At 38.3% G+C, this 15097-nt stretch overlaps 2 protein-coding genes across 3 annotated transcripts; both read right to left on the bottom strand.

Moving 5' to 3' along the window:
- Positions 1–6624: 6624 nt before the first annotated feature.
- On the bottom strand, positions 6625–9360 carry LOC126598324 (putative F-box/FBD/LRR-repeat protein At1g66300). Of its 2 annotated transcripts, XM_050264681.1 has the most exons (4): positions 9128–9360; positions 7906–9037; positions 7309–7494; positions 6625–7144 (listed from the first exon to the last, which is right to left on the bottom strand). In XM_050264681.1, exons 2-4 carry the CDS (start codon positions 8887–8889, stop codon positions 6884–6886), a joined length of 1431 nt encoding a protein of 476 aa, XP_050120638.1. In that variant the 5' UTR covers positions 8890–9037; positions 9128–9360; the 3' UTR covers positions 6625–6883. The 2 variants fall into 2 exon arrangements, with proteins under 2 accessions (XP_050120638.1, XP_050120637.1); XM_050264680.1 differs by having other exon boundaries at positions 7906–9360.
- Positions 9361–10045: 685 nt separating this feature from the next.
- LOC126598323 (pentatricopeptide repeat-containing protein At1g08070, chloroplastic-like) lies at positions 10046–13410 on the bottom strand. The gene is made up of 2 exons (XM_050264679.1): positions 12872–13410; positions 10046–12704 (listed from the first exon to the last, which is right to left on the bottom strand). Exon 2 carries the CDS (start codon positions 12401–12403, stop codon positions 10574–10576), a length of 1830 nt encoding a protein of 609 aa, XP_050120636.1. The 5' UTR covers positions 12404–12704; positions 12872–13410; the 3' UTR covers positions 10046–10573.
- Positions 13411–15097: the final 1687 nt, after the last annotated feature.

Genomic DNA, 15097 nt, shown 5'->3' with positions numbered 1-15097 from the left:
CTCGGAAGTACCCCAGAAGGGGGAGGCACCAGAGGTTGATTATTTGAAACCTCAGTACTTGGTGAAACTCCAGAAGGTTGAGATAATGGGTGTCTTTGGAATAAAGACTTAAACCCCTGATTGTCATTTTGAGTCCGACCTTCGGATTCCAGTAGCTGGTCGAGCTTTCTTTTCATGTTCGTTGAGTAATTATTTGCGAGCATGTGTAACACTCTATTCTCGTGCTTGAGCCCTCTGATCTCTTGTTTAAGACTTGCCACCTCAGCCATCAATGATTCAACTTGGCGAGTTCGAGCAAGTAGGCGTTGGCCCATGTTAGAAACGGAGCTCGCACATTGAATACCGAGAGCCAAAGAGTCTTGAACGGCAGCCTCATCAGATCGGTTTGAAAGGATTCTGTTATCCTTGGGAGTGAGAAGATTCCTAGCTACCACTGTAGCGGTTAGGTCATTCTTCATCACAGAGTCCCCAACCGTAAGAGGACCATTTGAAGATAAGAAAGACGGGTGCTATATATTATCCTGATGCGGCTCGCCTACATTAGTCCTAAGACTCAAATCTAAGCAAATGTTAGATGGGTAAGCCATTTTCAGAAATTGATGAAAGAAAAAGGTTGGATATAGTGAAATCTCATAAATACAGTAGAGACAATTTTCACAAGTGGGAAATCTTCAAAGTGTGCAAATTTGAATACAATCAATACCTGTATAAAAGAAGAGGCAACAGAGCCACTTGTTCAGAGATCGAAGATGCACAGCTCTCTGAATTTCAAAAGCCAGATTTTCCTGAATAAAAATTTTCAGACGCAATCTCAGCTTTTGGATATCACGTACAACTTTGTCAAAGATCTCTAATAAAGTTGAAAACGCGTGAATTTCACTATTCCAACTACAACACTGTTGCCGACAAGCGTGGATGACAAAGTCACGTCTACACCACTACCTGCTATTGGGGAAATCCCTATATATGTCGACTTTTATCCTCCATTGCAAGGCATACATCCAAAACTCCTAACTCTCTCTCTCATTGCCGAAGATGCATCTGCAACCAAACATATCAACATACTCAGTTTTCTTCCTCTCAGAGAATACCTCTCCAAAACAAGTCATACCAGAGCAAGAGTATCACATATCATCAGGGACGAGAACAAGAGTATCTCATATCATGCAATCTCCCTGTCCTTTCCTTTGTTCTTGTTCTTACCTGTAAAGACAAGGATAAAGAAAGCAATATGTCGGAACCTCCACTCAAACTCCCGGTAAGGAACCGACTGCCTGGAACCTTTCCTGATTGCGTACCTAGCTCTCGAGTAGTCATCTTCAACTGTTGTTGGAGCTGGGTCTCCAGTCACCAAGAAGTGATGAACCATCCAAATGCAAGGGTTGCATTCCACTCCTGCATCAGAGGGCAAATACTGCAGGAGAAGATGCCACACATGCATGGGGGAAAAGCAGGGAAAATACTACTTAAGCAAGGGGAGCAAGTAAGGAAAGTGAAAATGATACATTGAAGCATGTGGAGATAAGCGCAACAAACACGTGCTGATTCATCCCTAACAAAACCGAAGATCACTTGTCACATGAAGCTCTTCATGGTCCAATTTCATTCAAGATCAAGCCTCGAAGGTCCTTGAAGAAATCACAAGTCCGATTCAAGATCAAATGTTCACTACTCTTGAATCAAATTCCGCTTCAGATAAAATGAGTAAATTCAGACCTTTGGATCAAGTTTAGCAGAAGGTCCTCAAGAACAAGCATGTGGAAAGTTAACAACAAGTAAAGCACCTCTTTCGGCAACTCTTCTTACTAATAGACTGAAGTAGAATGATCAACGATCAACTTAAATGATTTGAAAACAGGGGGAGATACTCATCAGGGGGAGCATCCAAAACAAAGCAAGGTTTTAACGAGGCAACTGATGTTGATATGTGGGCATCCAAGGGGGAGTGTTGAAAATGCTGGTGGGTAGTGAATGCCCACAGTACTTTGGCAGAAGTTTTCAATGTCCATGCAAAGTGAAATGGAATTTGGAGATGCAGGATATGGTATTGTCAAAATGGATGATGTAAATTTCAAAGTGCAGTTAATGCATTAGTTCGAAGTTGCTCTATAAATAGAGCACTCCGTAATGCTTTCAAAAATACAGAGAGAATCACAGTAAAGAGAGAGAGGAAAGAAGAGGAGAGGAGATAATAGAGAGAGTTATTTTTGTACTCTTATTTTCAGATTATAATGAAAGCATCAATGCTGCCCCGAGGATGTACTCCAGTCACACTGACTATAGAGGAACCTCGTAAATTTTGTGTCTTGTTTATTTATTCCACTGCACCCACCATCAATTTTACAACATATATATATATATATATATATATATATATATATATATATATATATACTAAAACAGTTATCAACATACTAACCCCCTGGTTTTATGAAAACACCTATATATCATGATAAACATAGGTTTTCTGAAACCTAGCATGTTGTGCAATGTCTCAAATCATAACTTGTATATATAATAATCATTAGTGAATGTCCGATAACTCTCCAGACCCCATGCCAGCTCCCCGTCCTTGTGCTAATAGCCAGAGGAAAAACATTTCAGGCCCTATGCTAACACCATAACCGTCGTCTGAGACGAATCGGAATTTATCCCTTCGTCCCGTAGCGGAATAGAGACCACTAGGTAAGTACAAAACCATTGAACATATATATATTGAAAAACAACTTCATAGTATAAAGTCATCCATCATATATACTATAAAGAGGTGTTCTAAACATGTTCTAAATATCATATCGTCATCCATCAAATATTTTATAAGAACACGGGTTATAGGAAAAATAGTAGTAATTCAATCTAGCCTCAATAAGCATGTTATCTCATAAAACGTTTCATAAAGCATAATCATTAAATCATGCTTTTCATGTATGCATTTCTACTATTAAAACATGCATTTTAGAAGGGCTCCACTCACAGATACTTAGCCGCCAAAGAGCCACGCAAACTAGCGGAGACAAAACGCCATAATAATTGCCCCTAAGCATATAAAGGGTCCAATTAATAAAACTCTATTATAACAATTGAATTTGGGAAAATGGACGTCGGAAACAGATTCAGAACGTCGAATTACCCTAAGAAGGGTCCTGGTTAAATTTCTTAAAAGTCAACACAAAATATTTCCCATAAAAGGTATGGGCCGGTTTAAGGTTTAGGGTTTGAAGGGTTAAAGGGTTTAGTGGTTAAGTCCCTAGATTAAAAGGGTTTAGGCTTAGACTTTTAGATGGGTTAGGTTTAGGGGGTTTAGAGTCACGAGCCTAAGGCCCGACTTCCAAATGGCCTAAGGGCCTTAAGCCAACAGGGTTTTGGGGTTTTAAGAGAAAAGGGCTTAGGGCCGTAACAGACACAGCCCAAGGGCCTTGGTTTTTAAACTAAAATGGTCTAGGGCTTTAACATATAAGACCCAAAGGCCTTTAAAACCAAAAATAAATAAAACAGAAAAATAAAAAGGGTTGGGTTGGGCTCAGCAAGAATGGCCCAAAGGCCTGGGAGGTTTATTGGGCTGGGTTTCACGCTGGAGAGGAAGACCGGAGTTCGGCCGGAAATTAGACAGAATTTAAACGTTCATAACTTTGTCAATACTCAATGAAATCGAGTGATTCAAAAACGAAAATCATAGTTCTTGACGAGACGAAGAGAATGGTGCCTTGCACGATGTCTAACTCGCTGTTGTTTTGGCCAGAAAATGCCTTGAAAGCTACGGAGGTCGCCAGAAACTAGGTAAGATTCAAATGGATATAACTTCTTCAATACTCAACTAAATTGGGTGAAACAAGAAGGAAAGTTGTAGTACTCAGCGAGAGGAAGAGATTGATACCTTGGATGTCTGCCAACTCATCGTGGTTTGGCTAGAAATTGCCTCGAAAGGGGCGGTGCTCCTCGCCGGAAAACATGGAGAAACTTTTTAAGTGTTCTCTGTACCTATCTCCCCTCCAAACCACATAAAAGGGTTAAAGACATGACTAAAACCCCTAAAATGATATCACTGGAATGGTTTCGAGGCTTACTAATTGTCTGAAAGGCGAAGGACTCGCCGGAGTTCCTCTGTGCTCCACTAAGACGAAGAGAGAAAGAGAGTTAATGCGGTGATGATGGTGGTACTGCCGTCGTTGTCGCCAGGTGGGTGTATGTGGGTGCGTGTGATGATTCTCGGGGAGGGAAGAAGAGAGTTGTAGAGATGGAGGGTGAGAGAGTGTGAGGTCTGAGAGGGAGAGAGATAGAAATAAGACAAAGAGAGAGGTCGGGGAGAATGAGAGATGAGAGAGAGTGTCACGTGGCAACTAAGAAGATGGGACCGGGGACAAACAAATCAGGGGTGGGCCCCTTAGGCACACCATTTAAGACCCAAAAACCATTTTTAAAAGGAAAAAAATCCCTAAACTTAGTGAAAATACAAAAATACCCTTTTTGTTCCATAAATCCCGGGACGGGTTGTTACAGACACCACCTTCTATTTCTTACTACGCCATGTAACAAGAGACCTCCAACAAACGTAAACTATCCATGTGTACTTGTCAATAACTTTGCTAGACCAATCTGCGTCTGTAAATTCTCCAATAAACGATTGCATTACAGCATTCATGCGATCCTAATTGTGTGAGTGCATAAATTGGCTCACAACACGTACAACATGTGCAATATCATGACGAGTATGAGCTAAACAAATTAATCTCCTCACCAGTCTTTAATACCTACCCTTATCAACAAGAACATGATCATCATAAGTATCCAAGTGATGTTTCTCTACCATAGAAGTATCACCATTTTTACAGCATAAGTTACCAGCTTCTTTCAACAAATCCACAACATGTTTCCGTTGAGACAAGAAACCTTTAGTTGAATAGGCGATCTCAATTCCAAGGAAAGACTTCAACTCTCCCAAATCTTTTCTCTCAAATTCGGATGCAAGATTTACCTGTAACTTATGGATTTCTTCTGAATCATGTTCGATAATAATCATGTCATCCACATACATAATTAATTAAAGCATCAACTTGCCAAGCCTACACTTCAGGAGCAAAGTTTGATCTAAATTATTGTGGTGATACCTATATTTTCTTCATTGCTTGAGTAATCTATCAAACCAAGCAGGGGTGATTACTTGAGTTCGTATTACCCATAAAGAGACTTACACAATCGGCACACCAAAGTATTACCACTTACACCATATCTTGGTGAAAAGACCATATACACATACTCTTCCAAGTTCCCATGAAGGAATGCATTCTTCAATCAAGTAGTTTAATAGGCCAATCAAAACGTGTACCCCTTAGCCACTATCATTGCTTTGTACCTATCCACAGATTCATCGGCATTGTACTTGATTATAAACAGTCAGCAGCACCCAATCAGTTTATTCCCCATTGGTAGCTGCACTATCTCCCAGCTTTTATTGTTTTTGAAAAGTGGACATCTATTCATCCATAGCTTGTATCCACTTAGGGTCTCTTATGACTTCTTCAACCTAAGTGGAATTCTATTTGATTCAATGTGATTTACCAATGCCCTCTGTTATGGTGAACAGTTCTCACATGATATGTAATTAGCAATTGGATACTTCACATTTCTTTTTAGAAAGAACATGTCAGGTGACACACCGCGATTTTGTCTTGCTGACAATTTATACGTACTCACAACAATATTAGAATTAGTTGTATACTTACCTAATGGATATTCAGAGGAGATGGAACATGCACTACATGATCAGAGACACCAACTAATAAGGAACGATATCAAACTCTTTGTTGGAAGGTCAATATACTTAGTTCACACAAGACCATGTATTGCATATGTTGAAGTGTTATTAGTCATTTTATGCATGCTCCTAGTATTGATCATAGGAATGCTGTGGATCACATATTGAGATCTTTGAAGTCTGCACCGGATATAGGTCCTATGTTTGCCAAGTATAGATCTAAATGTTACTAGGTATATACCAATTTTGATTGAGCCGGATGCATCACTGATAGATGTTCCACTTAGGTTATTTCACCTTCGGTCGGGGTAATCTAGTTACTTGGTGAAGTAAGAAACAAAACATGTCGAAGTGTATAGTTATTTTATCAAAGAAAAATTGGAAAAAAGATTGATCTGATACCTTTTTAAATTCTGAAGATCAATTGGCATATGTTCTCACTAAAGCTATCTCAAGTCGAGTGTTTCACATAGTTCGCTTAGAAAGTTGGGCATGAGTGATATCCATTCACCAACTTGAGGGAAGTGTTGGAGTGACTAAACCTAGTGTACTCTTGTTCTCCACACTTTATGGTGTGTAGAGGCGGACTCCTATAGTGTAGTGGGGAAGCTTCGTGTAATTAATTTCTTAGGTTGTATAGTACACTAGTATGTTCATATAATCCTCCTTACGGAGAAGAAATGTAATCAGAAAATTCATACATATTCTACCAAATGCTTACAATCCTATTAATTATCGTCAAATTAGTGTAAATTTCAAGATTTGTGTAAGAGATAGATTAAGTCAAACTCATCTAACAGTAATCAATTAATTGGGTGGTGAGATTATCACTTTATGTGTTGAGCAAATATATTTCTAACAAGAAGAGCTACTGTACCAAAATAAAAGCCGCTTCAGCAACCACAAGAGCTAGAAAAGCAAAAATAAAAAAGCTATATGCCTCGTGCAAGGAATTTATAGCTCAGTTTGCTAAGATCATAACCATGATTCCCCATCCCCACCACAATATCACTTGTATCAAAACAAACTAAACCTTCATATTTTAACATATTGCATTTGCATATTTAAGCTGGTGCTCTAAAAGTATACACAAAAAACCTCTTGTGACGAGCAGCCTTCTTCCTCTTTGCTTCATCTCCCTCTTGTTAGATCTTTCTGAAAGACAATTGTCGCATTGGAGATCTTCTTGCTTTTCTTTAATGTTCTTCGCACATGCGATTGTTGGGGCGAATGAACAATCACCATTTTCCTCAAGTGCTGAGCATGCTCTAGTATATACCTCGATAACTCGATTCCATTAGACCCACTGGGAAGTTCTATAGTCACCTCCTCAAGTTCAGAAACAAAAGTAGGTTTTTCTAATTTCCAACGCTCTACATCAAACCCGGAGGACTGGAAAGGCAATGAACAACAGGCAGATTAATTGAGAATTTCTCCAAAACTGATATAACGAAAGGAAAACTAATTCATTCTTTAACCATGATCAACAAGACCAGATTCCAGACAAGTCAAATGGAGAGGTGTACGGAGAGATACGCAGATCCTTTACTACTTACTTCAGTTTTCGAATGGAGGAAGATTCTGTCAGTATTTATGTGCAAAGTACTCAAATTTGGCATTGTTTTAAACAGACAGATCATTGCCAGGACTAGGTCATCAAGCAAGCTCCCAATATCAATACGTAAATAACGAACATTATCTAAAGGTCTTGGCATAGAACCTTCCTTGGTACAAGCAAAAACCTAAATGACAAAAAAGGAAGAGAACCCTGTAAGAACAGTAATGAAAACTATATGCGATAGAATACCAAAACTGAGTGATGGAAATCATAAGTTGGCCAAAAGATAAACGCATCAGAACAGTAACAAAAATTGTATGCGAATAATCACCAATACAACATATGCAAAGTATTATCTTTAGACTGACTAGCAGTATTCAGAGAAATACGAATTTTCAATCTGGCTTCTGTGATTAGTAACGCAAAAGCAATTACATCTTTCAACTTTCAACCATTTCTGATAAATTAATCTTGTTTTTCAAACGAGGAAAGATTACAATCTAATAATAGTGGATTGCAAAGTATCTAGTTTTCACCGAAGCAAAGAGAAACAACCCAAATAGATCAATTCAGTTTTACTATAGTGTCTCTTTACCTTGAGGCTCTCTGCATTTAGAATAAGAACTTCGACCCTGCATATACTGCAGAGAAACTCGGACACAATGCCAAAGTCATATGCTCCATTCTTCAGAAAAAAAAGGTCGGCTTTCTCTAAACGAATGAATTCCCCCAGATTTTGCTGGATCAATAATCTCCCTATCCATTTCATACTTGTAAGATTTGGAGCAAGAATATTTATCGATTTTCTGTGTGGAATAGATTTAATGTCAATAACTAGGTCTACAAGTTTCTCAGCTGCAATGCTTAGTTGGCACTGCTCCGTCAAAGAGTGATTGACAAAACTAAATGATAACAAAGACGAGCTTTCGATGGTAATATTTTGCACCCCAGACACTTGTTCGAGACATAATTCCTTGATGCAATTGCAGTAACATGAAAACCACTTGAAAAACCCCTCATCTGCGATTTTAACATTTCTCAACTTCAAGCATTCAAGATTAGAGAAAGAAGCTGAGGAGGGCTCTTTAAAAACCATAAGCTTCATGTCCACCATTAGAGACCTCAAAGATCGACAAAGAAAGACGCAAGATGGAAATGGAGTCAGTGTCATCCTAAATGAACCACACTCAAGATCAAGTACTTCAACGTTACACTTTACCGCATTGTGGATCCACGTAATCACTCGAAATTTCTCCTCTTCATAGGAAAATTCCTTCACCAAAAAGTAATCAATATCCCAAACCAAACGAAACTTTTGTAACTTTTCATCCCCACGACGAACCAAGAACCTATCCAAAGAACTCAACAACATTAACCGCTTACTGGACGTTGACAGATCCCTATGACAAAGTTCATCAAAATTCAACGACGGAGTTGACAGACAGAGTTCTTTGCATCTTTTGGATGCACTGCCAAAACAGGCTAGGTCACTTATACTGAGGAAAGAGAGAATGTGATGAACAACTTCGTCCGAAAGATCGTTAAATCTGTCAACCCTAAGCCACTGTCTCCCATCCATCTTTTTCTATCTTTTTCTTCAGTATGACGCCAACTCGAACCCTAAACCCTAAACCCTAAACTACACGTTCTATCAGAAACCAAGCCCACTTACGTCTTTCTTCTATTCCCACTTTCTAATCAAACTTCCTCTTCACAATCGATCATTCCTGGCACGATGGGATAACAAAACAAAAGATCGATTTTTCTGAACCAAAATAAAGATAAGTAGTAATAGTAGTCTTGATATTAAAACGTACCATTCACGCAACCCAAGAAAATTCGAGCGTACCCTCCTCTTCCTGGCCAAACAAAGAACCCTAATTTTTGTTAATTTGGGGTTTGACCAAAAACATCAGTGCGATTGTATACGAAAGAAAAAACACAAAATTTGTTAATTTGGGGATATTCTACGGGTTTCAATTGGGTCACGTTTGAACCATAAAAAAATTGCCCTTGGGCCAACCCTCAAAGTCTCTCAACTCTTTCGGACCAAACCACCGATTATTGCTAGCCTTTCAATTTTACCGCAGGTCCAACACCAATCATGTTTATGTACCATGTGTAAGCTCGATTCCTCGAAAAAAAAAAAAAAAAAAAAAAAACAACGGACACTGATAATTATTACAGTTGAAACATTTAATTGGAATCATTGATTTTATTTGGTGCATTGATCTATAAATTGCGGTTGCCAAGAGATCAAAATCCTAAAATGAAATGATAACTAAGGATCCGATTGATAACCGTGTTATAACCAAGACCATTCGGAACCAAACCAATCAGGAGAGCTTGACAATGTCCACTTCTTGCAAATAGATATACAATAGACAATAGTGCAATTGCAAATAGTTTTCTGATAAATTATTCTAACGCCCTTAGGAGGTATCAACTCTCCTTAACAAGAGCATTTAACCAACTAATCACGCGATTAATTACATATGTGATATGATACATGGATATAATGTAAACCAGAGGAATTTTCTTTTAGTCTGGAGGTCAGGGAGGGGTTATGTGGCTTTAAGCACGAAAACGTTGATTGGAACTGATAACCTGTACTACACAATTGGAAACATAATTTTCAGGCTACTATCATCCGGCTAGATGAAAAAGACAGTGGATCAAAGATCATCTTTGGTACTAAAACCATAACAGAAGTAACAGAATAAGAAAGCCATGAATTTCAAGAAAAACGGAGTTTTTCCATTAACTTTTGAGAAACAAAAGCAATTACCATATCAATCGCCGTCAGTTGTGTGGAAGAGAGGGTGAGAGAGCAACACATTATGCATTGAAGAATAATATGGATCGGATATAACTGATCTGTGTGACAACATTTTAACTTAAACAAAAGAATTCTGTTGTAACAGCCATTCTTTCACTAGTCTCTAGGCACCCACAGTTTTTCAAAAGAAAAGAAAAACTTTACCCTGAAAATGTTTCGACTTTCGACCCATCTTCCATGAAGCCATGTTTGCCTATACCTTTTCTCTTGCTTTGACTCACGAGGTAGATGTCCTGCAGAATGTGTTTTTCTGATATTATCTTTGAGTTTGAAGTACCCAGGACCCAAAGTACCTCATCACCCTTAGCAGGTTGGGATAGAAATGCTCGGGACTTAATGGAAAACTACTGCTGATTTATCATTCCTTTCTTCTTCCCGTAGCATCAGAATAGATGTGACCATAGTGCAAAAGACCATCATATATTCATAATCCATTGGATACTGCTACCAAGTGTTCATTTAAACTACTTAAAACTCCATACAGTTCCTTTCTTTGCTCATGCCTTGTATCATAGGCTAGAAACTCATGGATCTTGTTACCCAATTGGATTGAGCTACAACCAGGAACTTTCTCTATTCCCTGCTGTCTCATTGCTAACCGATAGGTCAGCACATCTTTCCATTGTCCAATTGATGCACTCAAATTTGATATTAGAGTTAAATAGCTGGGATTCGCAGGCTCCTGCTCCATAATCCGTCTGGTTAGAGACTCTAACAGATCTCCATTTCCATGAATCTTACAGGAACCAAGTAGACTTCCCCAAATGACAGCATTTGGCTTCAAATGCATGCTTTCTAAGAACCTGACTGCTTCTTCCAACTTCCCGGCCCGACCTAAAAGATCAACCATGCAACCATAGTGCTCTATTCGGGGTTTGATATTCAACTCTTGTTCCATCTGGTTAAATATTCTTTTGCCCTCTTCCACCAACCCTCCATGAGTGCAAGCTGACAGAACAGCAATGAAAATGACATCATCTGGTTTTGTTCCTTCTAAACACATAGTATCGAAGAGAAATATGGCTTCTCTACACAACCCATTAATAGCGAGACCTGAAACCATTGTTGTCCATGTAATTATACATCTTTTAGCCATCTTTTTAAAAACTGCTTTTGCACTTTCTACATCTCCACACTTTGCAAACATGTCTATTAGTGCATTGCCCAAGGGGATAGACAAATCCAACATGTTTCTCTCAATATAGGATTCAATCCATTTTCCATGTTCTAGAGAGCCCAAGTGAGTGCATGCAGATAGTATACTGATCATAGTACTCTGATCCGGCCTGCACTTTCCGTCTATCAACATCTGGCGGAACACAAAAAGTGCTTGATCAAACATGTGGTTATGAACATAACCTGCAATCATAGCATTCCATGACACAACATTTTTAAATGGCATCTTATTGAATAAGTTCATCGCTGATTCAAGATCTCCAATAGCGGTGTACCCTGATATCATGGCCGTCCAAGAAACTACTGTTTTCTGGGGCATCTGTTCAAACAAACACTGTGCAGACTTGACATCACCTAACCGTATATACGCAGTTATCAATGAATTCCACGAAACTTCATTTCTTTCTGGCATCCTCTCAAAAACTGAATGAGCTAATTCCATATTTCCAGCTTTGGAAAGACCAGAAACAACAGAGTTCCACGTCACAATGCTCCTCTCTTGCATTGAATGAAACAATCGCATAGCAGGTTCTATCTCACCACGTGCCATGTAAGCAGCAATCATAGTATTCCATGAAATCACATCTCTTTCAGGCATTTCACCAAACACCTGGGAAGCCAAATCCAACCCCACTCCGCATTTAGCATAGAAATCCAAAAGGGTATTCTGAACAAACACACTAGAGCCAAAACCCATTTTGACAATGTCAGCATGAACCATTGTGCCATCTTCAAGGGCCACAAAAGATTCACAGCCCCTAAGAAGAGAAGTGAAAGTGAAACTGTTTGGCGCAATCCTAGACGCCTTCATTTGATTATACACTCGCAACACATCTATACGATTCTTTCCTATACAGCATTTTATCAATGTATTGTACGCGACAACATTGGGACAACAAGAACTTTGAAAAATAGAATAGGCATAATGAAGAGAACCCAGTTCTGAGGAGAGAGTGAGGAGCTTGGGAAGCAAAAAGCTAGTATGTTGGAGTCCATGGACAAAAATCTGAAGATGGGTTTGTTTCAGTTCTTTGAGAGACTTGCAGTCTTGCATGATCTTCAGCAGTATGCGGTCCATTGTGATCGTTCTTCATTCAAAAGACATTTACTCTTGTTATGCAAGCAGGGAAATCAAGAGGGAACATATTTGGTAAAATCTTCCGCTACTGTATAGTAAAGCCCTCCTCTTTTGGAGACACAGGCTTCACCAAAATAAAAAATAAAAAAAATTATCCCAGATTTCTATTTCTTTCTATCAATGATGCTTGGCCGACACCTTACATGGTGCTCAAAAACTTTCTTAATGTCTTTCTCAACCAGCAAGCTCTTGGGTGCACCAACCCCGTATGCAATCACGATCCCGCAAGCTTCAGCATCATCTGCCAAGGGAAATTGAGGTTCAAGTGTTGTGTAGTATGGCGCAAGTAAGAAGTCACATTATAAAATAGTATCAAGCTGCTCCAGAGAAGTTGAAAAAAAAAAAACGGAATTACGGACTAACACCAACATTACTATGAAAGTAAGACACAGAAGTTCTAGTGATTACCTGAAGCGACGCAACATTAGTGACGCGAAACCGTCGTTCCGGCATTTATTCAAACACTTGGTCGGCACTCAGAAACTGACGAAAGAAGGAGCTCAAGACGGTAGGAGAGCAAGTGGGTATCGGTGAAAAGAGCTTGCTGTTCGCATTTCTGAATTTCTCTGCTTTCCTCTTGTACTAGAAATTAAACTCCACTGTATCTGTGTGGATGGTTCCAGTTGAAGACTTTGTATAGCAGACTTTCTTCTGAGTTTCGCGCCTTCAAATTGTCTTATATTTTTTAACGAAAATGTTTGAAAACTTTTGACTATTAACTATAAGGATAAAATAAAGGGTAAAGTGAATAGTATCATGATTGACTTTTTAGTGTAAAAATGTGATTTTTTGTTAAAATAAACAGTACCGGAAGTTTTTCGTTAAAGCTTTTTTTTTTTTAATTCCTTCCTTTTGTTTTACAATAATAACCGTTCTTAATATTTGTAGAGAACTTGATACAAAATTTGCTTGTTGGTCGAAAAAAATTTCAGCGTGTGAATATAGTTTGGTACATTAAATGTATGAAATTTTTGTTTTTTTTCCAGCAATTTGCATAATTATACTTGTGTACGGAACTGTGTGTTCTAGCACATTGAAAATTCCTTTGTTTGGTGGGCTGATAAATAGGTTATAGTCCATTATGAGTTCAAGTTCGTTGTTTGAATGTGTTAAATTGTTTTAAAAATCCTCACCTAGCGCCGTTTAGGTCCCGTCTAAGCGTTAGACAGTTTGTTACTAACACGATTAATCTTTAGAGGTTTAAAAAATAAGAAAATAAGGCTAGACCTGACATGTGAATAACAAGAATATGTGTTATGTTTTTCTTTTCCACATGATGTTGCGTTATTATTATTGTAGACTATGGGTGTACATATTTTCCATATTTTACTTTGCTTGATACATTGAAACATGATTAAAGAGACCATGATTTGGTAATGACATCATCACGTTACAAGCAGACTTTATGTTTTTGTATGTACATATTGTTCATCTTTTATTTGGATCAATGTATCAAAACACACACCAGATTTGATTATGGTAACTTGAAAAAATGTGTCATACGAGGTGTAATTAAACATTAACACATCATTTTCGCCTGAACATTTATTAAACATATATGTATGTATAATCGAGAAGTAATTAATTGTTGGAAAAATTAGTATCCGGTCCCTAGTTTTTACTGTTCATTGACTAAGACCTTATTAGTTCTCAAATTTTGATTCAAGTCCCTAGCATTAATGTGATAATGAATTTACTTGTTTATTATATAATTTTTTAATATAAAAATTAGTAATTAATTTAGGGTTTAATACTCACACCTCTATTAAACTTCTAATTAATTTTCAATTCAAACATTTCCAAAATAATAAAAAATTAAATTAAATTAAGTTTGTACCTATTAGTTTTTTTTTTTTATATATAAAAAGATTCTCAATTTTTTAATCTTAAATGTACCCATTCATATAATTTTTCAATTTTTTTAATCTTAAATGTACCCATTCTCAAATATATCAATTTGTTATATGTAAAATGTACCCTTTTTTTAATATAAAATCCATTCAAATTTTTTAATCCATGTTTTTTTTTTTTTTTTTGGCGAACTGGAATCAATATCAACCGGGCAAAGATGCCAAAGAAACAAAGAAGCCTACCCCGAGGCAAAAGCAAGCAGCAACAACTAAGGAAAAGCAGTACAAAGAGGTAAATACGACATCGCACCAAATGCTAAAAATGTCACTCCTCATGCTGCCTGGAAGAAATTAATGGGGACAAGGGAGACCATCATTACACAGAACATGAACAAGGGATGATGGGGGTCTGTTGACCCAAATATTATCACATACCTCCCTACTTTGCCGCAACGCCAGACGATCCGCAGCCATATTGGCCGGTCTTGGTACCCAAGACCAGCGGCAGTCATAAAAAGCCTCCCCCATTCTTTTGCATCGCGCTAAAATTGGGAAAGCTTCCCAACTGCCCCTCGTATCCGAGTCTCGAATACAGGATATGGATTCCTGAGAGTCAGATTCCACAATGACAAAATTCCATCCCATACTTCTTCCAAGCTCACACCCATGCAGCACTGCCAAAGCTTCAGCCACTGCCACTGAAGAGGCCGTGACCCTCCTCCTGATCGCTGTCACAAACCTGCCCCCATCGTCCCGAGCTACCACCCCCACAAATCCTGAGGCC

The sequence above is a fragment of the Malus sylvestris genome, chromosome 14 (genome assembly GCF_916048215.2).
Source record: "Malus sylvestris chromosome 14, drMalSylv7.2, whole genome shotgun sequence".
In the NCBI taxonomy this organism is placed as follows: domain Eukaryota; kingdom Viridiplantae; phylum Streptophyta; class Magnoliopsida; order Rosales; family Rosaceae; genus Malus; species Malus sylvestris.
Note: the sequence above shows the minus strand (reverse complement) of the source record. Positions and strands in the feature narration are given on the sequence as shown.

Coding starts and splice junctions, on each gene's coding strand:
- LOC126598324 (XM_050264680.1), bottom strand. CDS start 8,889: ATGGATGGGAGACAGTGGCTTAGGGTTGACAGATTTAACGATCTTTCG. Junction 7,495..7,905: donor TAAATGCAGAGAGCCTCAAG/GTAAAGAGACAC, acceptor TTTGTCATTTAG/GTTTTTGCTTGTACCAAGGA. Junction 7,145..7,308: donor TCCTCCATTCGAAAACTGAA/GTAAGTAGTAAA, acceptor TTGCCTTTCCAG/TCCTCCGGGTTTGATGTAGA.
- LOC126598323 (XM_050264679.1), bottom strand. CDS start 12,403: ATGGACCGCATACTGCTGAAGATCATGCAAGACTGCAAGTCTCTCAAA.